The sequence below is a fragment of the Mustela lutreola genome, chromosome 1 (genome assembly GCF_030435805.1).
Source record: "Mustela lutreola isolate mMusLut2 chromosome 1, mMusLut2.pri, whole genome shotgun sequence".
Classification (NCBI taxonomy): Eukaryota; Metazoa; Chordata; class Mammalia; order Carnivora; family Mustelidae; genus Mustela; species Mustela lutreola.
Genome location: NC_081290.1, coordinates 65,868,868 through 65,894,375, shown reverse-complemented (window position 1 = coordinate 65,894,375; position 25,508 = coordinate 65,868,868). Strand labels below are relative to the sequence as shown.

Genomic DNA, 25,508 nt, shown 5'->3' with positions numbered 1-25,508 from the left:
CCTGAGGCCGGCGGCCGGAGAGTCACCCAGGTGCATGTGAGGTCCATCGTAAGAGAACACAGACCTTGACCGTCACTGTCCTCAGCAAGGTTGTCCTTCCTGGAGGGGAGGCATTCCAGGGGAATGGGGGTCACGGGAATAGGACGTTGGCACCAGCAGCAGCCCCTCGGACTGGGGCCCGGAGTGGACTCATGCGGCTTGGTCCCCTTCATCCAGGGCCCATGCCTCTGTAGCAGAGCCTGCCCCCCAGGGGCTCCTGCCATCGCCGTCTGTGACTCAGGCCCCGTGGCATGGCAGCCCTGGCCTGGAATTCTGGGTTGGGGGTGCACCGGGGCTGGTCCAGGCAGGTGAGCTCTGTGGCCACTGTGGGAGTCACCTGGCTTCATGGCCCCATGAGTCTGTCCCCGAGGCCGCCAGGCTACCTGGTGGCCTTCACCACGTGCCTTCTTCCCATAGGACGACAAACAGCGTTTCGGGGCGTCCCTGGGCACCTTGTCCTTCGGCCGGGTCACCATCGTGGGCATGTCCATTGTGAACTTAAAGTTGGCTGTCTCCATCGCGCTCCGTTTCTCAGCCACCCGCTGTCAGTTTGGGCCCACAGATGGGGAGGAAGTCCCGGTGCTCGAGTATCAGATGCAGGTACGGGTTTGGCACGTCTGGGGCTGCACTCCCAGGTCACTCGCAACATTCCCGGGACGGGACCCTCGTGGGAATAATCGGCCACAGCAGCTGGGCCTCCAGGCTATTCCTAGTGATGTCACTCAGGGGAGCAGGAGGGGCCCTTGTCCTGCCCGTTGTCAGGGGACAGGCCCCCTGGGATGGCCAAGGGGGGGACCTGGTCGGGAACACCAAAAAGCGGCTTGGCTCCTGGCAGAGGGAGATAAATTGTATCCTGGGAGTGCTCAGGGTGCTGGTGGGTTACCAGCGTTTCACCCCACGCCTGGCCCTCACGCTGCCTGAGCTCTGAGACGTCCTGACACTTTCTTCCACACATGCTGGGCCTTCTCACTCCTTTACATGCTTGGCCTTCAAATTTCTTCACACATCTGGGCCTTCACAGTAACTCCTCTCCTCGGCCTCATGACTTCCTCACAGGCCTTCCTCACACACCCAGGCTTCATCCCTTCCTCGAACACCCGGGCTCTGGGATTTCCTCACACACCCGGCCTTCACCCCTTTCTTGTATACCTGGGCTCCAGGACGCCCAGCCTTCACCCCTCCTCACATGTTTGGCTTTCTCCCAGTGGGCTGGGGTTGCCATTCCCTTGAGGGGGTTCCTGTCTGAGTTCAGCAGCAAGTCTGACCCAGTCTTGGGCCAAGTTCTGTGTAAGCACAGGTGCATTCGAGTGAGAGCTGGAGGGAATCATAATAGAGTCCCAGCTTCTTCTAACATTTCTTACCATGGCTGTGAGCCGGTTTTAATAATTAATAAAAGAGGAGAAGTAGAATATCGGGGTCATGACTGGGCACATGTCATCCCCTCCAGCGCGGGTCCCATGGCCTCTGTGAGCTCAGTGCCCCTGACTGTCTGGATGTTGAGGGTGGTCAGCGGTCGGAGAGCCTGCTCGAGCCACAGGCTTGGGCTCCTCACCCCGCTCCCCACTACTATCTGTGTGCCCTCGGGCAGGGTACTGAGCCTCTCTGTGTTCTGAGTTCTGGCTCTCTTATTAATAAATTAGAGTTGCTCACACTTCCTTCTGGGCTGCTTGTGAGGAATAAATACGTTAGTCCATGGGAAGCAGCTGGAGGGGTGTCTGGGTCTCGGCACTCAGTAAGGAATAGATGGTGGCCATGTCAATGGTGGTGGTGACAGCTTCCCAGGTCCTTTCTTGCTTTTTCCTCTATCCCCCTTCCATCCATGCAGCGGTGTGCGTGCAACAGACCCCCCCTCCCTGCCTTGGGGGGACTTCTAGCTCCCTGTGAGCCTCAGTTTCCCCATCTGGCTGGAAAGGGATCACTTGATCCCTGGTAGGTCCACAAAGCATGAACTATCAGCACAGGGGGCTGGTTTCCATAGTTGCAGATGGGCTGAGAGTCTCTGCTCCAGTCACCGTGTGCTGAGATGGGGAGCACGGTGCCCAGGGGTCGCACCTGTGGGCAAGACTGGGCAAGACTGTGGGCAGGTAGGGAGGGACCAGGTGGGTTGGAAGCACACCAGCCAGTGGGGGGGCCTTCCTGGTAAGCGTGGCTGCAACTGCAAGGTCCTGTTCCCGACCTGTTGCCCCTGGTCTCTCCTCTGGGCCTCATCGCCATTGGCCATCAGGAGGGGTATGGGAAGGAGGCTCCCAGCAAGGATGTGTGATATGTTAACGTGGGGTTGGTTATCAGGAGGGGTGCGGGAGGGGGGCTCCCTGTTAGGACGTGTGACATGTTAACACGAGTGTCTTGTTGATTGTAGCAGTGGCGCTTGCTTCCCTATCTGGCCGCCATCTACGCCTTGGACCACTTCTCGAAATTGCTCTTCCTGGACCTGGCAGAACTGCAGCAAGGCCTCGCGGGGACTGACCACAGTGCCAGGCAGGTGAGCTCCCGTGCTCTTTTCTCTGTGGGCTTTACTGTTCCTAACTCTTACGAAGGCCGAACAGCACAGCCCTCAGCCTGTCTTTCAAAACATCTGTCCATCCGTGGCAGCCCTCTGGGGTTCTGAGATGCCCCCCGAGTTGTGGCCGCCTGCCTGGGCCTCCCAGAATCCTTGCCGTGATCTGGGCAATTGGGGTGCTGTCCGTGTTCCCGGGTAGCAAGGATGTGCCAACATGACTCCACTCCGGGCCGCGGGTCTCCTTCTCCTTTCGAGAACGCGATGACTTTACCAAATTCTCATTACCGGCCCCTCAGTGGATTTCATGGTTCTGATCCTTCCGTAAACAACCCTGTCAAGGCCTGAATCCAGCTGATGGGATTCGAACTGACCACCAAGGATTTGTGCCGCAAGTGAGCGTCCATGGGGCTCAGCTTCGACAGTCATCCTTGGCAGATCTCTGTGTAAACAGTTTGCAGCTGCCTTTTCGTGGCCCCTCAGTTGCCTCCTGGGCGTGAGCAAAATGGGAATCACGAGGAACGTGTTTGAAAACAGACTTGAAATACTGCAGATTGATGTTACATACAATCCCCTAGAAAGCCTGGATTGCATTAGCACGTTTTGGAATATTCAGCACAAACACCCAGGAAGTCAGGGGGTGCTGGGGGGTGTGGAGACAGCCAGTAGGCTGCGCTGCTCGGCAACACACGGGTCCTCGGGAATCAGGGATTAAATATGTTTTTCCCCAGCATGAGTCACCGAGACCTTTGCCAGCTGACACTGGACTCATTCTCCTGTTAATAACGTTATAAAGCGTAAGCATGCTTTATTCTCTCTGAAACTCTGCGGTTTCACGGAGGCATGCCAGGACCTAAAAGTGGCCCTTATTTCATGTTGAAAATACTGGTAGAAGGGATCGTCTTCTTTAGCAGGCGTGTGTTTGTCTCGTTCTCTAAATTCTTTCTGTTAAACGTTCGGTGGAAGCAGAAGGGTATCTGTAACATCCATAAGGCCCAGAGACACTGGCCAAGGATAGCCTTACAGAGTCGACTGCAAATCATCATCCCCTGCACAGTCTCCTGCGAGCTTGTCCCCGCCCGCCCCCATCCTCAGAGAGGGGGCCCTGTCTCCACCTCCTGTTTGATTTCTTGCTTTTCTTTCTGCCATCAGATTCTGCCTGGTTTCAGGTTCAGAAGCGTCCCCTACACTGAGTTGAAATGTTTATGTTTCGCGCTCTATGCCTGCGATCATCCTCACGCCCCTGGAGTTTATTTGCTGCACAGAGCTCTGGTCCATCTGTTTCCACGGCTGTGAAACCATCTGTACGCCAGTGTGTCCACTCTGAGATGAACCCCCCCCCCCTTTTGAAGCTAAAATTGGGTTTCTTTCTTTCTCCTGCAGCTGTCAGGTGTCTTAGATTGGACTGCAGGGGACACAAGACTTTGACGCTAGGGCTGAAGTGACCTCTGACCTCCAGTGTTGGAGCCTCTTTTCACCTGTTCTTGTTGGATTTCCTCTCCCAAGGCCGAGCTCGGACGTGAGATCCACGCCTTGGCGTCGGCGGGCAAGCCACTGGCCTCATGGACCGCCCAGCGGGGAATTCAGGAATGCCGGGAGGCATGTGGAGGACATGGCTATCTGGCTGGTAGGTTTTGAAGTGTGTGATGGTTTTCAGTCCACAGCCCTGCTTTTGGCTACCACCTGCCAGCCAAAGTCGGCAATCGCCGGTTTTTGTGAATAAAGTTTTATCAGAGTGTAACCACACCTAATCACCTGTTCGTGAATTTTCTGTGGCCGTGTTCGCATGACATGCAGGGTCAAGTCGTCTTTGTCAAGCCTAAAATGTTCCCTGGCTGGCCTTTCCCAAAGCAGCTTTGCCACCCCCCTGCCCTAGACAAAGGCTTCCACTCACTGCTGCCTCCTGTTCTAGGGTCTCCTTCTGGGGTAACGGGTGGTGGGGAGGCTGTGTGACGGAGCCCGCCAGCCCCCCAGTGGAACGTCGATTATCTGAATCTGTGCGTTTTTGTTGTCACTCTTTGCTTAATGACTTGGCATTAATCCGGCACCACGCTTTGTCCCGCCGAAAAATTCTTCAACTTAGAAAAAGACGGTTTGCTTTGGCAGTGGCCCTTGTTTGGGCAGCTGGTGTGTGGTTAAGAGAGTGAGCAGCTGAGGGCCTGCGACCAAGGCCTTCTCTGCCACCCGCTGGCTGCACAGCCCGGCTAGTTAGCCAGCCTCACTTGGCCTCAGTTTCCTTGCCTGTAGCCTGGGGACAATTGTGGTGCATAACAATGATTGTTCCCAACGTGGTCACATGAGTGAGTGCGCGTTAAGTGCTCCCTGCGGTGGTAGATGTGTGGCAGGTGGCCAGTGACTTCTGTTGGCGGTTATTGTTGAAGCGTTTAGTATTATTGTAGTTGCCGCTGTTATTTGCAAACATCCTGTGTGCGAGTGTTCAATAATTGGTAAAATCTAATTAGTCCAAGCAGACCAACACATGCGTTCCAAACAACGAAATTGGCAGAAACCTTGCTTTCGGCTAATGACCCCACAAGCATTTTAGGCTCTTGCCAACTTTGATCATCTCGGTGATGGTCTGTGGACAATTATGTGTTTTCAACAAGGACCTGCCCCAGGTGCTTGTCATGTCAGGGCCAGGAGTGGCTCCTTGGCTCCCACCACGTGGTGCCTCCCCATTACCCACGGACCAGGGGGTGACCATGCCTGCGTCCAAGTTGCTTACATATCTCATCCTCTGTGCAACGTTCCATACTTTCTGTTTGTTGTCACAGCTCAGAGAGACGCAATAAATAGTTCGCTTTGTTGGGCTTTGACTAGAATACAGAATGGAGTCGGGCAGCCCCTCAGAGGACATAAACAACCGAGTCAGGTGTTGTGAGTACAAACGCTGGGCTGAAACCAGCAAGGCTGGGCTCAGTGGGGTAGATGTGATGGGCTGGTCTGGGTTTAATATCAACTGTGACCTGTTCCTTAGTAGTCATGCCTGGTTGCTTCGGTAGACTGGTCTGTGGCAGGGAGCAGTGGGTCGGGGGGTGGAAATGATCAGCATGTCCCAGGTGACCACAAGCCCCAGGGCTGCTGCAGGATGTCTCACACCCTCTCGGACTGTGCTCTCAGCAGTGTGAGCCTGGGACTCCCACTCCTCTAACTCCTGGCTCATCCTGTCCCACCCAGCCTCCCATGTGGAGAACATTCTTCACCAGAGGAAGGAGACCCAGATAAGAGGTTCTAGAAGGCATACCTTATAAAAAATTTGAAGGAATCAGGGCCCTTCACTGGTAGGAGAGACAAAAGAACGGAGAGTTCTCTTGAGATATTTGAAAAATTTATTTTTCATTTTTTAATTTTTTATGTATTTTTTTAAAGGTTTTATTTATTTGCCAGAGAGAGAGAGAGAGAGCGAGAGCAAGCAAGTACACACAAGCAGGCAGAGAGGCAGGCAGAGGCAGTGAGAGAAGCAGGTTCCCCGCCGAGCAAGGAGCCCGATGCGGGACTCGATCCCATGACCCCGGGATCATGACCCAAGCCAAAGGCAGCGGCTTAACCCACTGAGCCACCCAGGCGCCCTATTTAAAAATTTTTTAAAGATTATTTGTTTTGAGAGAGAGCACGCAGAAGCAGGAGGGGCAGAGGGAGAAGGAGAGACAAACCCAAGCAGACTCAGTTCTGAGCATGGAGCCCGAGGTGGGGCTAGATCTCAAAGCCTGAGATCGTGTCCTGAGCCAAAATCCAGGGTCCAACACTCGACCAATGGCACCACCCAGGTGCCCGAGATATATGAAATTTCTTGTGTGAAAAGATGAACTCGCCACAGGGTAGGCAGGTGCCCTGCAGCATGCGTCAGTGACCCCCATGCCTGGGATCTGGCGTTTGACCGTGTGAAGCTTGGTGTCCACAGGGAAGAGGGACATGCGGGTGACACGGGGCGTTTCTCAGTGTTCCTGCTTGCCAGCGCCATGGGGTCAGTGGCTGGGAAGAACAGCTGCGGGAGGCGTGGGTGGTGCTAGGCAGCCTGGGAGTCCTGTGTCTCGGTGCTGGGGCTCCCGGGGAGTGGCGTGGGTCCTGCCCCTACATGCACTGGAAGTGACGAGGTGCACGGCTTCCTTGTAGTGAACCGGCTGGGTGACCTCCGGAATGACAATGACCCTAACTGCACGTACGAAGGGGACAACAACGTCCTGCTACAGCAGACCAGCAGCTACCTGCTCAGCCTGCTGGCTCGCCACATCCAAGGTGAGGCCCCCCGCACTCATGGGAGAGTGGTCGGCCCGCACACGCTGGCCCCATGAGGCGGTCCCTGTGTCTGCAGGAGGACCTGCGTTCTGAAGCATGACTGACCGGCGTCGGGGGCACCCAGCATGGTGGGGTGGGTGGTCACTCCAGGGCCTGATGTGCTCGCAGGTGGTGCTCGCATCGAGAGCCCTCTGAGGACAGTGGACTTTCTGGAAGCCTACCGCGATATCCTTGGTCGGAGGTTCACATGCCCGAGCGTCGACAGCTGCTTGGACTCTGCAGGTGAGCATATCGTCTCCCCGTTTGCCTCCTGCCGCGATCCCCCTGCCTGCTGTGCAGCAAGGTGGGCCGTGGTGGGCCCTGCATTCATCCAGACCTCCCCCTCCTGGGTGTGGTGCTGAGTTAGGCGTCAACTCTCCCCAAGGATGGAGAGGGAGGGGCTCTGTGTCCTGTCCCTGCCTCACTGGGCGGCTGGTCTCCAGCCTGCCGGCTGCTCCTGAAACTGAGCTGTCTTCACAAGAACCCGAGGTCCTCCCACTCAGGGCCTTTGCACATGCTAGCCTCGCTGGCCTCACTTCTGTGGCCCCTGGCCCATGGCACATTCACTCTTCTCAGCCCTGAGAGGCTCAGCTCAGCAGCAGTCAGCACAGGGCTCTGTGCTTATCGTGCTTGGCCATGATTGTTGAGTGCCCCTGTAATCCAGGGCATGGGAAGCCCTTGACTCAGAGCAAGAGAGCCGCTCACTTACTTGGGTCTGTGTGTTCATTGTTTTGATTCACTCTTGAATGTTATTTTGGAGAAAAGGCCACTCCAGCTGCTCTGGGAACAGAGGGACACAGGAGAAGAGGGTACCCCGGATGGGGCAGCAGCAGTGGAGGAGGGGGGCTAGTGCTGCCAGGACCTGGGTGGGGCAGCTTGGGGGGGATGGGGCTCGCTCAGGTGCCGGTCCCATCCGGGGGTCCTCTCCCTCTGCTCCTGCCCCAAGCCTGCACCCTCACCTCCCCTGAGCCCCTGCAGCCACAGCTGGAACATCACTCATCTCACTGCCATCTGACCCGTGAGCCCCGAGGGCATGTGCTTCACGTGGGTTTCCATACCCCCTGGAGACTGCCCCTGTGGGCACATGTCCCAGTGGGCCAGGCAGGAGCCTCCCTTGTACGGAGCCCCCCAGGGACCTGCCAGTGTGGGCCCCACCGGGAGAGTGAGGGGGTGCCCCTTCCCCACCCCAGCCTGCTGGCTGCACCCGGGAAGAGCCGCATCCACTCTTTCAGGCTCTCGTGGGGACATGGGAACTCACATCGTGGGGTGCTTTGCACTGTGCTGAGCTCTGCATCCATGCTCAGGATCCACTGGCCGCCGTGGTACACTCAACAACCCGCACCCTCTTCTCCATCATGGAAGGCACCACAAGGATGTCCCTTGTTCCTCTGAACACCTTTGGCATGGGAGGGGGGCAGCTGGTCTGGATCAGGAGACCACAGAGCCAGTGTCCCCTGGGGTCTGGGGGCCTAGAGCCCGTGGCTTCCCAGTGTCACCTGCTGTGGGTGCCAAGGGCACCCGCCTCACTCTCCGCCCAGCCACATACCCTGCTCCCATCTGGCCAGGTGGCACCAGCGGTCGGAGCAAGACTAGAACTCAGGCAGGGCTGATGTCCCAGCTGCTTCCTCCATCATTATCTTCATCCAGGAAGCTTCTGCCCACAAGTGCTTGCTTTCTTGGTGGTCACCACAGTCTGTCACAGTTTTCCCAATGACAGCCCCCTGACAGGTCCTCTCCAGCCTTTGTCAAGTGCCCATGGGACCTGGGACCCACCTGAAGGTCTATTTCAGATGGTTTCAGAGCACCCCAACCAACCGTTGCTGCAGAAAACACTAGAAAATGAGCTCATGCTTCTCATACCATCAATCTAACCAGCATTTTTTCCCCTAAAACCATTACCTGCTCCAAACCAAAGAACAAACAAACCATCTGGCAGCTCCTGGCCACGCGGGGTGCTCTGCTCTGGCGCCTCCCTTGTGGACACTATGCACGTGGACCCCATCTGTGCGGTGGCCACAGGACACAGGCCAGGCTGCGTCATCTGTTTTTCCTGTGAGTGCCCTGGTTTTTGCAAGATCCAACAAAGTGAAAACATCTTCTGGAGGGAAAAAAAATGGAATAAGAACTCCAGCAGTGCAAATGACACTGAATGCCGACGTCACTGTCCACGCGGATGAAGGAACTGGTGGCACGGGACTGGCTCCTCGTCTCTGGGGCCTGTGGTCCTCCGAGCCCATGTGTCAGCCCTGGCCTCTACCCATGGGATCTGCCGTAAGGACGATGTGAAATCTTTACAAGCCTCGCACTCTGTGGGACCAGAGATGGCAGCTCTCAGTACCGCGCATAGGCCTGTTGGGAAGGTCTGAGGGTTTTCATTCAGGGGACAAGTCGTTTATCTGGGGAGGGAGCGGGGGGCATGGTCCCTGTCTTTGGCTATCTCTGGGTTTCCTTCAATTCTCACTCAAGCGTGCGTGCTGAGGATGGGCCTCACAGATGTTCCTGTGTGTTTGAGATCCGTACTGTCACTTGGCAACATGAGGCCCGTTTGTTTTCCTCAAGCTGGCTGATTTGCAAAAACAGTCAACGATTGTGGTTCACCATGTGTGGTGCTGACAGCTATGTGCGTGTACAGTGTAGTGGGCTCAAGTCGCATCCTGTTCCCTGGGGAACTTGGGCTCTGAAGTCGGCATGACCTAGGGCTCGATAGTGAACCTTTCTGAGCCTCAGTTTCCCCTGTAGTACATGGAGGTGGGGATGTGGTCAGCCCCATGTGGAGCCTAGTAGGGCCTGGGCTGTGGTTCACTCTTGCCAGGGGCTGGCTGCCAGGTACCAGAGGCTGGCCGCCAGGTGCTAAGGGGGCCACCACTCTGAGCACCCCCGCAAGCACGACACACACAGGGAGAGCTTAGCTGTTTCCCTGGCAGTCAGCTCCGTGGCAGGTCTTGCACCTTTGGAGGAGGTCGTGTGGGGACATCTAGCCACACAGGAGTGTGAGGGTGTGGGAACACAGACAGACAGCAGGCAACACCCAGACCTGGGCCGTGCCAGCCAGGGAGCTGGGGCCAGTCGTCCCCGCCTTGTTTTTTGGGCACACCAAGGTTGAAGAGCTCTGCTTTAGAGGGGGAGATCACCCAGAAAATGGGCCCCGGGTGGGGGCAGCCTGGGAAGGAGAGGGGCAGGGTAGAAGGCCGGGGAGGTGGTTGGAGGGGGCTGGCCAGCCTTGAGGGGCTCCCTGAAGCACCTGGGCATCAGGGTGAAGAGGTAGGAGGACGCTGTGAGTTCAGGTGTCATTTGTGGAGTCTGGTGCTCTGCGGACATGGATGAGGCCCAGGAACCCCAGGACTGGGAGGTGGGGCAGGAGCGGCAGGTCTAGGGACCACTGGAATGCTATGGCAGTGACCCCTGGGGCATGTGGGAATCCGTAGTGACACTGAGGGGGCACACCATGTCCCAGCAGATGAACACGTGAGCACCAGCCAGAACCAGCAACTCTCCCAAACAAGGCACTCTCCCCAAAGCTGGCTCTGTGGCCCCCTGGCCTCTGGGTACCGCAATAGTGCAGAACATGGGGTGCCTTCCGGGTGCCTCCACGTCTGTGTCTCACAGGCTCTTCCCCAAAATGGCCCCATGCTCTCAAGCTGCCCGTCCTGGGGGAGTGCTCGCAGGCTGCGGGTGCTTCATTGTTACTGTCATTTTTCTGTTTCTTGTTTTCAAGTCCCCCTGGCGGCGTACGAGTGGTTGGTTTGTTACCTGCTCCGTGAGAGTCATCAGAAATTAATGCAGGAGAAAAGATCAGGAAGCAATGACTTTGAAGCAAGAAACAACAGTCAGGTATATCTGTTTTGAAAATTGCTTTTTTAATTCGCTTGGAATTCCTGTGCTGCCACGGCCTCGGTGAGCCGCCTGTCGTGGTGGTAGCAGCCAAGCCCTCTGGCCCCTGTGACCTTAGGACCGTGGCCACCCTGTGCCTTGGTGAGCTGCAAGGACCTTAATGGATGGTGGGTGTTGTGTTCAGAGTGTCTGGTGGCATCTGGACGCCGCCAGAGCCGTCACGGTGGGACCGGGGACACTGGGCCATGGGACCCCAGCCCTGGTCCCTCCCAGCCGACCAGCGGCTGCTCGGTAACTCACACTTGGCTCTCTCAGGACATTACCACCCTTCTCAGGGAGCCTGGGTGGGAATGGCCCCAGGATGGCTTTGGTTGTCAGGCTTAGACAGGGCTGAACCCACTGTGGAAACGCAGCCCACTCTAAGATGCCTCCTGTCATCTGGATCTGGGCTCTGGTGACCCATATATCCTGTCTATCTGGAGTGATGGCTGTTGCTTGGGAGAGCATGGATAAAGGAAACATAAGTTTCTAGAACTGGTGGTGTTCCTTCTCCGCGGCCTGGTTTTGTGAGGCTCGTCTCATGCCCTCTGAGAACTCAGCATCCACGTCTGCCCATCTCCCCTGAATGAACTCTAGCCCTCCTATTATGCTGTGATGGGCGGCCTCAGCACTGGGGTAGATGTGGCCAGGAGCGAAGCCAGTGGCGTCTCCTGGGACCTGCTAGACACACCTGACCCATCTTGACTGGAAAGGCCTGGATTGAGAACTCGAACCCAGGCCTTACAGGAATTCAGCAGGAGGCCCGGTCAGTAAACTTGATTTCAGTGCTATGGTAACCAAAGTAGGGAGTATGGTAATGATCTTCCAGAATGGCTGGGGCCGCTGTAGCCTTAGTCCCTTGGACACTGATGGGAGTGGATTAGCTTGTCCCATGTCACCCCATTCCCTGCCTGTTAGGGAGTAGAAACGGAGGGCCCCCTGGAGTCACAAGCCAAGGCCCCAAAGAAATGGAGGGCACAAGAGGCTCCCATTCCCACTGCATCCAAATCCTGGAGAGCTGCCTGGAGGTGGCTGTGGGTCTTGGTGCTGTCCTTCTGCACCCCTGCCAGCTGGCCCATGCCCAGAGCCCTGATGACGGACCTCAGGCAGGGGCTCAGCTGTTTTAGAAATAATTCCCCTTTAGACCTCTGTTAAAGCCCACTGTGGCAGCGCATTCAGTATGCCGCTCAACAGGAAAGGACAGGAGAGGCCAGCTGAGCTGGGATCTGGATCTTGGAGCCTGCTAAGAGCCAGCCCTAGGTCAGCTCTCATGGCCTGGGTTGGATGCTCATGTGTGCCCTGGGAGAACACAGCCTCTTCCCATACGGTGCCCTGAGCAGCAACCCCAGGCACAAGAGGAAATACTCAGAGAATGTGTGGGTAGCCTTGGTGTGGGACGTGCCTTCTTGAGATGGGAAATCAGAAGCTGTAAAAGATAGAAAGTAGTCAGATGTGACTGTGTAAACGCTCCTCATTTCTGTAAACAAAGTCAGGTGATGGGCTGCAGACTGGGGAAGCATGTGTAGCAGGATGAGCAGGGTGTCCCGGCGGAGAAGAGTCCCTGGCCAGGGAACCAGCCACTGGCACAGCAGCTGCTGAGCATATCCCGGGGACATGTGGGGGAAGGATGGTGTCTGGCAGGTCGTGGGGGCATGAGCTGCTGTGTCCTCTGGAGCAGTCAGTGGCTGCTTGCGTGGAAATATGGAGCGAGCGGACTCTCACTTGGTGGGGGCGGGGCATTTATCCCTATCCCCTCCCCCCACCCCTGGAACAGCTGCCCCTTGCTCTGTGCCTCCTGCAAGCGGGCCACACACAGTAAGTTCTTTAAAAAGAAGAGAGATGTGTTTATTGCCTCTTTTGGCTGAGTAGTACCCTCCCATGTTCAAAGGAAGAATGTGTAATAAGGTGAACGGTGGGGCCCCGAACCCCCAGAGCCCCGTACTCCCTGTCCAGAGCTGTCAACCTCGGAAGGCAGATGTGCCGTGTTCTCCTCCCCTCACCGCACCCGGGTCTCCTGACGTGGGTCATTTCCTGCTGTCTTCTCTGATGGATCGGGCAATCAGGGCCAAGAGAGATGCCTGGGGTCACCCAGCTCAGCTGTGCTGGGGCCGGCCTGGAACCCAGTGCCATCCCTGGGGCCTGGTCCTCTTCCGTGAACTGAGGTCTGAACATGGGCACTGAGGAGTTCGTTTTCTGCCTGGAGTGTCGATGATTTACTGACGTGCAGATATCCTCAGGAATTAGAGCACAGCAGGACCCAATAGCTGCATCTGATGGTTTAGGGCTTCATGGGGGTGGAGGCTCATGGGAGGGGAAGGAGCTGGGAGTAGGGGCTGGCCCTTGGGGCTCTCCGCATGTGACTGCCCTGCCCTCGAGCGCTCGCACTCCACAAGCAGCAGTCCCAGGTTTGCTGCAGCTGCAGACAACTGACCCCAGGCCACATTAGATCCCCCAAGGGGACAGGTTAACATCTTGGCACTGGAGGGTCAGCGGACTCCGCAGGAGCCTAAAGATAGGTCTGTGGCCTCACTGTCTGTCCCTGCCTGGCAGAGCCTTGGCTCTGTCCAGAGGCTCCACCCAGACCCATCCATGCGTCCTGTACGCTGTCTGCTGCTCAGCAGTACCCCACCTCTGCCCACAAAGATGTCCATCGCACCCCTGAGTTCTGACAACCAGAGACGCAAGCCAGGGGCAGGTGTAGTCACAGCTCCGGGACGCGCCACGGGACAGCTCATCAGTGCAGGTCAGGCCCCACGCGCACTCTTCTCATTAGAACAAATCCAGTAAAATGACACGGTAGAGACAGAAGAAAACCTAATGAAGCTGCTGATACTCAATGGGATCTGGAGGAGCAGGTGAGAAAGGAAACACTGGGACCAGAGGACCTGCCATGACCTCCTGCTCCCACAAACAGCGGGCATCAAAACTCCTGGAAATGTAGGCTGGCTGGGAACGGTACGCGTCAGAGCTGCAGGGAGCCGCCCTGGCTTCGGGTGGATACATGAGTGGGACAGAAGACAGGTTTCCTCCATGGCCTGGGGAGGAGTGCAGCCATGCCTGGAGTGGCCGGGGGCTCGTGGAGCACCATCACTGTGCGTGCAGTGCAGGAGAGGACTGCCGTGTGCCCTCACACCTCCTGCGGCAGGGCCTGGCATGGTTGTCCCTGGGCATGTTGGGTGGGGCCAAGCTGAGAGCAGTCATCAGGCTTTCCCAGGTCATGGAGCGCACACATGCTGGCCTTGGCCTTCTCTCGGTGCTGGCCTTCTCCTGATGTTTGCGCACAGGCAATTCTCATGCCCTGCCCCCTTCGTGCCTGGCTTCCCTTGGTGTCATTGTCCCGCCCGGGGCCTTGCGCTGGAGCGCCCACCTTGGTCTGTGTTCCTGATGGTTTCTGCCCCTGCCCCCTGCCCCAGGCTGGAACTGCGGCCCTGGCTGTTGGCTCACAGGAGCTGGTGGCTCCATGTTGTGTTCTGTTCTAAGGTGTACTACTGCCGTCCCCTGGCCCTCGCATTCCTGGAGCTCACTGTGGTGCGGCGGTTCCACGAGTACACACACCAGCCCCACGTGCCGCCTGGGCTGCGGGCCGTGCTGGGCCGCCTCAGTGCCCTCTACGCCCTGTGGTCCCTGAGCCAGCACACAGCCCTGCTCTACCAAGGTGAGGCCCCTGCGGAGGGCACCTGATCCCGCCCTGGATCCCAGCCGCATCTTCTTTAGGAGGCCTGGCTTTCCTTCTGAGTCCTTACCTCCACTGCTTTCCTTGAGCATTCCTCATGGGCTGGAGGAGCCTGGGGGCAGATGAGGATTCCAGATTCCATGGGAGGGAAAGTGGTGTTAGGACAGGACAACATTTGCCTTTCGTCCAGGGTCCCCTTGAAGTCTATTTCCTGTTCAGAGAATATTTCCAGGAGGCCCACGTTAGTCAGGCAGGGAGCTGGTCTATGGCAAGCTGAAGCCCATGCCTCCCAGCCCATGGGGCCCAGATAGACACAAGCCCAAGCTGCTAGGAGGCACCCTCAGGAAGGTCCAGCCTGAGGACCCAGGAGGGCTTCCTGAAGGAGGTGGTTTGGGGGCTGATTCCCAGCAGATTGGTGAAAAATGTGATAAGCTTGAGTCTGTTTCCATTATTGTCCTTCTAAGGAGCATCTTTAGACTGTTTTCCCTCATCTCCCCCCAAACACACTAATGATATAGATGGGCTGTGTATCTGTTCACATCCTGTGTGTCTATCACAGCTTTCTGAGAAGTGAGACCATTTGTCCTACTCCCCTTGCCAAGAACTAGTCTCCCTGCTTAGGGATGGTGTTGCCCTGTGGAGGCAGTGAGAGCAAATGGCTAGATTTACAAGGGAAGAGCAGGCTTCGAACCTAGGGAGTGGCAGTGTGCAAGACAGGGGACTGGGCACTAAAAAGTGACAATTCTGAGGGATGGACAGTTTCCTTCACAAAAATCCAACAAAAGATTCTATAGCAAATGTGCGCTCAAATGCTCAGGCCACAGCCTTGGGCCCCATGAGATGCCACGGCAAACCTACTGTGGTGGTGTGATGGTGGAGGTGATGGTGGTTGTGGTGGTGATGGTGATAATGATGGTGATGATGGTGATGGTGATGATGGTGATGGTGATGATGGTGATGGTGGTGATGATGGTGATGGTGGTGATGATGATGGTCATGATGGTGGTGGTGGTGATGATGGTGGTGATGGTGGAGGTAATGATGATGATGATGGTGATGGTGATGATGATAGCGATGATGGGTGATGATGGCGGTGGTGGTGATGATGGTGAAGGTAGGGGTAATGGTGATAACAGTGGTGGAGGTGATAATGGTGATGATGGTGGTGATGGTGGTGGTGGGGGTAGTGGTGGTTGAGGATGTCTCCTGGCCTGACTGTGGCCTCCTGGCACATGCACAGTGATGGGAAAGGGGCACGGGAACCTGGCCCTGGCCAGCATGTTCCTGCAGTGGGGAGAGCTCATACAAAGCACCTGGGGGCTAAGGTGGACATAGGGTACCAGACCCCATTGTAACCAGTGCTGTGCTTACAGGTGGCTATTTCTCTGGTGAGCGAGCTGGTAAAATGATCCAGAATGCCATCCTGGAACTGTGCTCAAAGGTGAGCAGTGATCACTCTTGTGTCATCACGATTCCCCCACATTATGTGTAACTGCTGCAGGGTGACACACATCTTTGCTTTGCGCACACATGTGTCTATGCAATGCTGAACAAGAACAGGAAGATGACAGAAAAATACGCCGATGTCAGGGGTCTTAGGCAAAGAGTCATTTTTAGGGATCATCTTAGAGTCCACACTCTGTAATACACTTTTCACAGCCACCCTGGTAATTCTCTCAAGCTTCCCAAGGGATTCAGCCTCCAGTTTAAACTCATCTCATGGTGTTTTTCTTGTGTGGGGGATTCTTTCATCTTTGTCCCCAGAAAGGTCATGTGGGCCAAACCCCGACTCTGCGCCCTCGTGGTGCTCTGTCCAGGGAGCCTTTCTACAGGGGCAGACATGGCCAGAGCTGTGCCATCCCATTGGTCACTGCAGCCCCCACAGCTGTTGGCCATGGACATGTGCCCATGTGACCGAGGGTATTTGTCTTTGATTTTCACCCACTTACACTTAAAAGGCCACCCATCCTGGTGCTGCCAGACTGGGTGACCATCCTTAGCAGAGTCATCTCTCCTCTCGATGGTGGGAAATCATTTTATCAGATGTCTCAAATGACCAGCGACCTGCCACTTCCTTTCTCCCTCTCAGAGCTCAGAGTCGATGTGGTTCCAGGCAGCCCCCTGATTGGTTCTAAACCTCCCCCATTCTCAGCTCGCCAGTGGCCATCCCTTGGTCTCCCGACATTCTGGGTCGGTGTGCGTCCGTGACAGTGCCACACCCATGTGCGGCCATGCGTACTTCCTGTCCAAACCCATGACTGGAGGGTTTCCTAGGTGTGTTCCCCTTGCTCTCAAACAGCTGCATCCCTGGGGACCTGTGCCTCGTGGCTGGGGGCCTGGGCAGGCTGGTGCTTACACACACAGTCATATAGCTGAAACATCCTGTCCATCCGCCACCAGGGAGGCCCAGGTCCTTGCTGCCATTCCAGGGGCTCTGGCCCAGACAGGTGGAGGGGGCGGGGTGCTCATCCCGCAGTTTACTCGTGCATTATCTGTGGGTGCACTGGTGCAACCACGGCAGAGGTGGCCACTGAGCCAGACCATTTCCTGCTGTCACATGGTAGGTGTGCCGGCCCCTGTCTGGACAAAGGCCTTGCTCTGCGGACAGTTACATCTGAGGTGGGTGCACTTGTTCATCAGGAGCCAAGGGGCAGAGGGCACGTGGCTGCAGAGCAAGGGGCCAGGTACACTCACGAGCAGCACCCAAACCTCAAGCTGTGCTCCCCCCTCTCTTGGATGGACTGGCTTAGTCCTGGCTGGCCAGTTGCTTTCCCTCTGCGTTGCCAAAACTGTCCCACCCCAGGACTCCAGTTGGTGCACCCGGGGGCCGCATCACAATTATTTTAAGAAAAAATCCTTTTGCATTTCAAGAACGTTCTTGGGAGTCTTACATAAATTTCACGTGTCCTATTGGAGAACTGCTTGCACGAGGGAATGGGGACATCCTCGAGCCACCGTGCACCCAACAGTCCTCGTAGCGCGGCTTTCCCAGATGCCTGTAAACACCACCCCGGCACATTTTTTCTGGACGTGCTCTCCTCCGCTGGAATGGCAGCTGCCCGGAGTAGGCGGATTCACACACGAATCTGAGGACGCTTGCCCCGTTAGTGAGCTGCTGAGCTGCTTTTACAAGCAGCTCCCTCCTTGAGAAACAGTTAACGCACTGGAAGTTGTGAGTGATTAGCAACATGGAGAAAATATTCAGACACGCACCGAGGGAGTCTGTGATGCAGGCCAGCGGGAAGATAATGCATTAGTAACCAAGCCTCACATGCGTCTGCTAGGGTTACCGTTGCTAGCGGGTCATTGCTAGCGGGTTGTAGCAACAAACGGCCAATGCTCTGTTTCTCGGCAGTCGCCATGGAGACTCCTGGGGGTTGCCAAGAGAATGAACTTTGTTTTCCCACAGCTGAAAGACGATGCTGTTGCCCTGGTGGACGTGATCGCCCCTCCCGACTTTGTCCTAGACTCACCGATTGGCAGAGCCGACGGCGAGGTGAGTCCCCCCAGGGCCAGGGGCTGCTGGCAGTTACTGCTGGGTGGAGATGATGGCATGGGCCAGGGATGTTGATGCTCTCAGGCAGCAGCAGAGGGAGCGGCCAGGAGTGGGGGCTGGTTTGGGGAGGGTTAGCTGCACCCCAGCCTACCTTTCTTCCAGATGTTGGCTGGCAGCCCCGCCCTCACAGGCCCAGGGTGCTGGGGTCAGCACAGGCCCATGCTGAGTGCTGGGCCTTCCAGCCGTCCCCCTGCTCTCACAAACCCCAGGGGCCCTTCCCAGCGCTGGGTCTTCCTGACCTCTCGCAGCGCTGGCTCCTGACTCTTTCCATCCACTGACCACTCATCCCTGGTGTTTTTGCTTCCAGCAGCCCCCTCTTGGCTCCCCAATCTCCCTTGCCCCACCATGCTCCATCCAGAATGACTGCTTCAAGTGATCTTGTCAGACTGCCCCCTGCTGAGCCTCCCACCAACGTCCCTCATCCCCACACCCCTAGCCTACGCGACCTGACCTCCAAGGTCATTTTATGCTGTGCTCCTCCTGCCTGCTGGACTCCAGCCTCACTGTCCCCCTCTATTCTTTGATGACAGTAGGCTTTCCCACCACAGGACCTTTGCACCTGCTGTTCGCTCTGCCTGGAGCACTTCCATCCATTGCATCTAAGCAGAAGGCTGCCTCTCAGCTCTTCTCTGAGGCGGGTGCCCCCACTTTGTCCTGCCATCTCACCCTACAGTGCTCATTCCTGAGCCCACCCTTGTCCCTACATGCTGTGTCCTCAGCTCCTCCCAGCTGTGTCCTCAGCTCCACCCCCTACAGGCTGTTCAAGGCCATGTTTTTGTGCGGAAAAACCCACTTTCCACTCAAGCTGTGTTTCATTGGAGACCGAATGTGAGGGGACAGGAGCCTTCCATGCATACTCAGGGGAACAGACTTCTCCTGGGCAGGGGGTAGGCACCCCGACCATGGCCAGTCTCAGGCCACACTTGGGCTTGGGATGGTGTACTGGGCCCTAGGGTGGATAGGACAGAAGAAGTCTCCAGGCTGGCATGAGGACAGTATCATCCTTGGAGGCCTGCTGTCCTCTGGCCTGTCCCACACGGTGTCTGTTACACACATGCTTTGCCACGGAGAAACCCAACACCCAGGGAAGCCAGGTGGCCTGTCCACAGCTGCCCAGCCAGGAAGCAGCAGAGCCGGGATGTGGGTATAGACCTACCACCTGGAGAGAAGACAGGAGACTGGACCTCAGTCCCCAGTGTGGTCAGGGCCCCAGTGAGCACCCGCAGGAGGACATGCCAGTAAGGCTGCAGGAGGGGGGCTGAGCTGCCCTTGGGGGCATGACCAGGATGCAGGTTGGCAGGCAATGAGGAGGACCTGGACACAGTGTCATGTGAGGCCCCGAGCCCCCGGGAGAGTTAGTGGGTACAGAAGGAGCCAGGGCAGCTGACTCACTGGGCCCCTTGTGTGCCCTGTAGAGACAACCCCACTCCAGGTAGGACAGTGGCTGGTGCGCAGGGGCCGTCCCTGTGCTGTGGGCTCCTTCCGGCTCTGGAGTCCACCGTGTACTCCTGAGGCCCCGCCTGGCAGGAAGGTATATACAGCACACAGTTTGACCAGACGCTGCTGGGTGAGAAGTGCAATTTAAGGGAACATGCAGCTGCCAGAGGCTAAGACGGCCATTCCCTGAAGCATCAGGCTCCAAATTGCAATATGTAACCTGTGTGAAGAAAGTGGGCCTGAGTGTGCCTGGCGGGGCCCAGGAGTGCACTCAGCAGGCGCAGGGACACTGGCTTCTTTGAAGTAAGGAGAGCCCGGCTGACTCAGTGGTCGAGCGTGTGAGTCTTGATCTCCGGTTGTGAGTTCAAGCCCCATGGCGGGTGTGGAGCCCACTTAAAAAAGAAAAAAAAAAAAAAAAAAAAGCTGAATTTGTCAAGGCCAGCCAGGGACACAGGAGGCCCCTTCCCTCGCTCCGTGGACTGGAGACCTGCCAGCCTGTGTGCCACGTTTGGGGCAGATGGAGAACCCCAGCAATGCGCATGGCCTTCTGCCCATATAGACGCTGCTCTGCTTTTCCCACGGGGCAGCCCGGTGGAAAGGGTTTGGTGTGAGCTGCTGGAGGAGGTGGTCTGCCAGCCTAGCTGCTGAGGGAGAGGGCACGCTTCAGAGCAGACAGCCAGCGCTCCCTGCGGAGCCCGTGTGGGCCTCCCCCTACAAGAGTCCCCAGAGGAAAGGACGCATCCAAAGCTGTCGTCATAAATTGTTTTAAAGTATTACATGTTTCCAGTTGTTTTCCATGAGGAAAAAAGATTGATGTAAATGAAATCATCTTAAAATTTTCTAAGAAGTGACAAGAGGATTTTCTGTGTTTTCAGCAAAAAGTGTGTATGAGGGGCTCAGCAACTCCGTCCTCGGCTCTGTGAGGAACCTTGTTTATTACCCATGTATGTGCTTATTTCTTGTAGCTCTATAAAAACCTCTGGACTGCTGTCCTTCTGGAAAGCAAAGTGCTGGAGAGGCCATCGTGGTGGGCGGAGTTTTCCATCAGGAAGCCCAGCATGGGAAATTTGAAACCAAAGCTATAGTCACATCACACACTCAGCTGAATCTAAGTGAGCTGATCCTGCTGGCAAAGACGGTGACCTCAAATCCTAGTTCCATATGATGCTGGAAACACCGCTGCTTTCTGAACATACCCGTACTCGTCCTGCACTGGCCTCTCCCCCCACCGCCCGGGGACGGCTCCCCAACACGGTGCCGGGAGGACGCCTCTGCCAGATTTGCTGTGTGCAGAGAAAATCCATGTGATCACCTCTCTTCCTGATGGTCTGTTTTTTTGGTAATGAGGACATCGCACATGCTGTGTTCACATGCCCGAGAGGAGGCCGCGTGCTCATAATCAGGGCATTTCTGGGCCAATGGTCTTCCGCCTCCTGAGACTTCTTACAAAGCTCTGCTTCACTAAGTGCTTAATAATGCCAATCTGATTCTTTGTTAACTGGTTTGACTTTATCATGGAATTAAATCCTATTTTAAGCTTACCTGAATGCTGTACTTTGAGATTTCTAAGGAGAAGAAAATCTATTTTATGGGGAAATCCAGGTTTCCACCAAGGAAACGTTTCCAAAGAAAATAAACGCATCACACAGGTCTGGTCAGTTTAAGATCCTGAGCTGCCAGCTGCATACATGTTCCTTCATTCTGATTAGAGGCTCTTGGCAGGATACCTAGTGCTGCTTGGCGGTTTTCAGAGGAATTGTTTGCATTGTCACGCCTGTCCTTTGGGAACAACGGACGGCAGCTAGCACACCCTCCGGCCTGCTGGCCTCTGATGTCGTTTGTGAAGCCAGCACATGGCCATCAGGCACTATTTCAGGAATGTAGAAACCATCAAAGAGGAAAATGTCACAGCTCCACTCTTGAGTGATAATGACTGCTTACGTATCATTTCCTTTGGGACCAGAGGTCACAGAAGGGGGTTCATGGTTGTCCTGGGTTCATACCGGTTTTGACCCATGCTGCTCTGAGGCCGGAAAGATGACCGTCTTGTCCCCACTGGTCAGAGCCCAGTGGAGAGCTCATCCCGTCTTCTGGTGGCATGCTGCGGCACCCCATTCCTGAAGCCCTCTGTGTGCTTTTATACTCCTGTATGTGTGCAATTTTCCTGTGTGTGCGATTTTCCTAACAGAGCCTGGGGCCATCCTCTAGACCCTTTTTCAGGCTGAAGGGCACTTCTTAGGCACTTCTTGTGTCAAGCAGCATGGACATACAAGCTTAACAAGCCTCCTGAGGGATATGGAGATTTAGAGTTTCTGCCCAGAGTAGCTCTGTGCATGGGTCAGCTCCTGGAAGCCGGGGCATCCAGACCAGTGCCTTGGGGGCGGGGCTTGTGATACCAACACCAAGTCAGAGGTGAAACAGCCTGATGGACAAGCACAGGGTGAGAGCCGGGCAGAGCCAGATGGTGCCCATGATGAAACAGCATGAACGACAGAATCTGCTTCACTCTGCCCTTGTCAGCATTGTCACAGGCTAGCAAGGAAGGCACAGAACGCAGGCCTGGCCCACAGACGGCCGCTGCTTGAGAGGTCTCCACATTATCACACTCCTCCCAGGAAGGCACCTGCCTTTTTGCTCTGTTACCCTTCCCAGTGGTGTCCAGTCTGGGGCTCTCTGGGCAGATATGCTCTTCCCTACTGAGGCTGAACATGTCTTCCCAACTATTTATGGGCTATCTCTATGTGCTCAGGATGATTGCCACTTATCGCTTTTTGCCTAATGGAGACTTTGGGCGTCACAATATTTTTGTTGATTTTAAAAATACTCTTTATATACTAAGAATAATAAACCTGGGACATATGTAGTATCTATCACTTTTCTTTGTTTATCCTTCGCCTTTTGATTGTATTAATTTTTTTCTTTTTGATTTAACATGAAGTTTAAAATAGAATTTGAAATCTTATATAAAATTAAGAACCTTTCCTGCTTTGCCCTTTGAGGTCGTGCTTGGAATGTTCTCTCCCATACTGGGATTATTTCTACCTATCTGTTTCTTCCAGCGTGCATTGCCAGTGCTTTGTTGACCAGGAATTGACTTCAAGATACAGCGCAAGGTAGGGATCCCGGTGGCTGGCCCTAACCAGAAGTGCCATTTGCAGCAAATGCCAGAATCACGGATGTTCCTGGGCCCATTTCTGCCTTTTTCTATTTTATTGTCTTTTCTCACATTAGCTCCTATGATTTCCATGAGTGTGGCTTTCATACTTTCTGGTATCCTTTGAAGCAGACAAAACCTCTCTCATCTTTTGAAAAAAATTTCTTAGGTGTGCAAACTTTGGTATTATTTTGTCAAATTCAGTGCCCTCCCTTCCCCAGATTAATGAAAGATTCTTTGGAATTTGTGGGTTTGGTTTAATCTATCGATTACTATCAGAATTTAGATCTTTATGGTGAGTAGTCTCTCCATCTAAGACCATTTTTCCATGTTGTTTTTAATAAGCTTCCTTGCTCTGGTGTATTTACTTTGTAAATGATCACTTAAAAAAAAAAACCTTAGTTATAATAGTCTTACATTGATTCTCTTGGGTGTTCCTTATATGTCATTGGCAAATAGTGATGGTTTGGCCATTATCAAAACTTTTACCAGTCATTTAGCCTTCCTGGCTAATGTCTACTGGTCTTGCCAGAACAGTCTCCTTACAGCTGACAGTGAGCGCCTCTGTCCAGTCTCAGACACTCAGACATTGCCTTCAGTGGTTTGCATTGATGTGATGTTGTATGGGGGATCGATTGCTAAGAGAGACAAAGGCAGGGGACCAAGCCAAGGACCTTCTCTCTGGGCCGCACACACAGGCATGTGCTTGTGCCTGGAACTCTGACTCCCCAAGGACAAAGGCTGTGGAGTGGGAGTCCTCCTCTGCGTGCAGACCAGGAGCCAGGCTCCCGGGGCTCTATGGGGCTGGCTGGGCGGATATGAATGGAAACCACTGGAGCATAAAGAAGACAGTAAAAACCCACCCAAACCCCATCATCATCCTTGAGAGCCCACTAACATCTTGGGATCAAGGTCTTCCTCGTAGCCGCTAAGGTTCTTGGTGGCCGTTGGGCCCTCTGTTATCATGGGCCATGTTATTGACATTTGGGGAACGTCCCTTTTGATGTGCCTGACCTCAGCTCTAGTCACCTTTCCCAAGTCTATTTTTATCCCCTACAAAAGACTGAAGGTGATCTTGCCCTTGGGACCACCCCTTCCACAAAGTCAGTGACCACCCAGCACCCAGCCACACCAGGCCCCACACAAGGCTGTGCATCTCTGTTACAAGGTCCCTTTCTGTATAACTTGGCTCATGCAGCTGTTTGAACATTCCCCAGACTCAGCGGGGAGTGTGCCCTGCCAGACGGTGGGCCCCATCTGATTCTTTTTTTTTTTCTTTTAAGATTTTATTTTTATTATTTATTTGATGGACAGATCACAAGTAGGCAGAGAGGCAGGCAGAGAGAAGAAGGGAAACAGGCTCCCTGTTGAGCAAAGAGCCCGACGTGGGGCTCAATCCCAGGACCCTGGGATTATGACCTGAGCCGAAGGCAGAGGTTTAACCCACTGAGCCACCTAGGTGCCCCAGTGGGCCCTATCTGAAGACAACAGGAGGCCACCCAGTTTTGGGCATTGGCATCCAGGTGCGTGAGCTACCAGCTGCCTAACCGCCCATGACCACAAGCTGGGCCGACAGGCTGACATGGAGCCCCAGTGCCAAACCAGCCCCTGGGCATCCACAGAACGGCTCAGCCGGGTGGCTCCTGACTACACTTGCGGGAGGTCCACTCTCCATGAGGAGCAGGAGAATGCCGGCCGCCTCCGGACTGGGGACTCCTGGCCACATGGGGCTGCCCAGTGAGCCTATGCGGCCCTGGATTGCTTTCATGTTTAGTCACAGCCCCTTGCCATCCCTGAAAACTGATTATCTGGGGACTTTGTTGGGCTGTGGGCATTGGTCCTGAGTCCAGGAGGTCAGGAAGTCTCAGGAGGACCCCCATTCCTACCAGCTGCTGGGAAAGCTCCCCCACCCTATTTCCCTTCCAGTGCAAAGACTGACCTCAGCTGGTCCTGTCTTGCTAGATGGCCCAGAGGCCCAGGGAGGTGGCTCTGCTTCGTGATGCCCAGAGGAAGGCAGTGCTGGTCCCATGAAAGGGCGCAGGAGCAGTTACTCCCCTCACACACTTGCTCCCGGGAGTAGGTTTGCCAGTCTGTTGAGCAAGGAGGCCTGTGGTGTTCACAAGAGAAAACTCGACTAGGGTCTTACAGAGGCCAGAGGCTTGGGGTGAGAAAACCAGACGTGAGACTCGCCCCCAGGTGTGTGTTCCAGGTGCCCCAATGGCATTTGCAAACATTGCTGACCTCTCCCAAAATTCTTTATCTTCACTCCAGAGTGAGGCTTGTAAAAACAAAATACGTTTTTAAGAATATGTCCTTAGGTCATCATCCATAAAAACCCTGGCCTGACATTCTTTTTTTTTTTTTTTTTTTTTAATTTATTTGACAGAGAGAGATCACAAGTAGGCAGAGAGGCAGGCAGAGAGAGAGAGAGAGAAGGAAGCAGGCTCCCTGCCAAGCAGAGAGCCCGATGCGGAACTCGATCCCAGAACCCTGAGATCATGACCTGAGCTGAAAGCAGAGGCTTAACCCACTGAGCCACCCAGGTGCCCCCTGGCCTGACATTCTTCCTGGCAGCCTGGAGAGGTGGCTGGCCGCCCCTGGAGAGGACCAGCTTTGGTTCAAGTCCTCTGTGGTTGGTCGCTGGCTGTGAGGCCTGGGGCACATTTCTTAACTTCCCTAAAGCTGTTTGTTCCTTCCTAAGTTGAGATACCTGTTTGCTGGTTTGCAGGAGCTGATAGAGGCAGTATGTCATGTGGGAGGGCCCACGGCGCACTGACCGGGACTCTTGTGGCCGGGCCTAGGACTCTGCATTTCTTTCAGCACAGTGGGCGGTTGTGATGTGCAGAGTCTGAGGACTCCCACCTCTGTTATGGGCCCGAATTCTGGGGAGAACGGAGGTGGGTCAGTGGCCTTAGGGACAGGTGAAGTACCATCCCATGGCCCCTTAAAAAGATGCCAAGATGAGGAATGACCATGTGTGGTCCCACCAGCTGCCCACAGGTGCCCA

At 55.2% G+C, this 25,508-nt stretch overlaps 1 protein-coding gene across 3 annotated transcripts in view; it reads left to right on the top strand.

The window, feature by feature from the left end:
• Positions 1–20,888, top strand: part of ACOX3 (acyl-CoA oxidase 3, pristanoyl) — a 38,339-nt gene extending 17,451 nt beyond the window's left edge. For 2 of the 3 annotated variants that reach the window (XM_059166181.1, XM_059166190.1), the window contains exons 9-18: positions 457–639; positions 2,399–2,521; positions 4,043–4,163; positions 6,650–6,772; positions 6,941–7,054; positions 10,527–10,642; positions 14,162–14,336; positions 15,728–15,795; positions 17,764–17,850; positions 20,313–20,888. In XM_059166181.1, coding sequence (XP_059022164.1) covers positions 457–639; positions 2,399–2,521; positions 4,043–4,163; positions 6,650–6,772; positions 6,941–7,054; positions 10,527–10,642; positions 14,162–14,336; positions 15,728–15,795; positions 17,764–17,850; positions 20,313–20,432 — 1,230 coding nt within the window. In that variant the 3' untranslated portion in view covers positions 20,433–20,888. Of the gene's footprint in view, positions 1–456; positions 640–2,398; positions 2,522–4,042; positions 4,164–6,649; positions 6,773–6,940; positions 7,055–8,726; positions 9,409–10,526; positions 10,643–14,161; positions 14,337–15,727; positions 15,796–17,763; positions 17,851–20,312 lie in introns of those variants that run through there. The other variant, XM_059166197.1, reaches the window with a different exon arrangement.
• Positions 20,889–25,508: the final 4,620 nt, after the last annotated feature.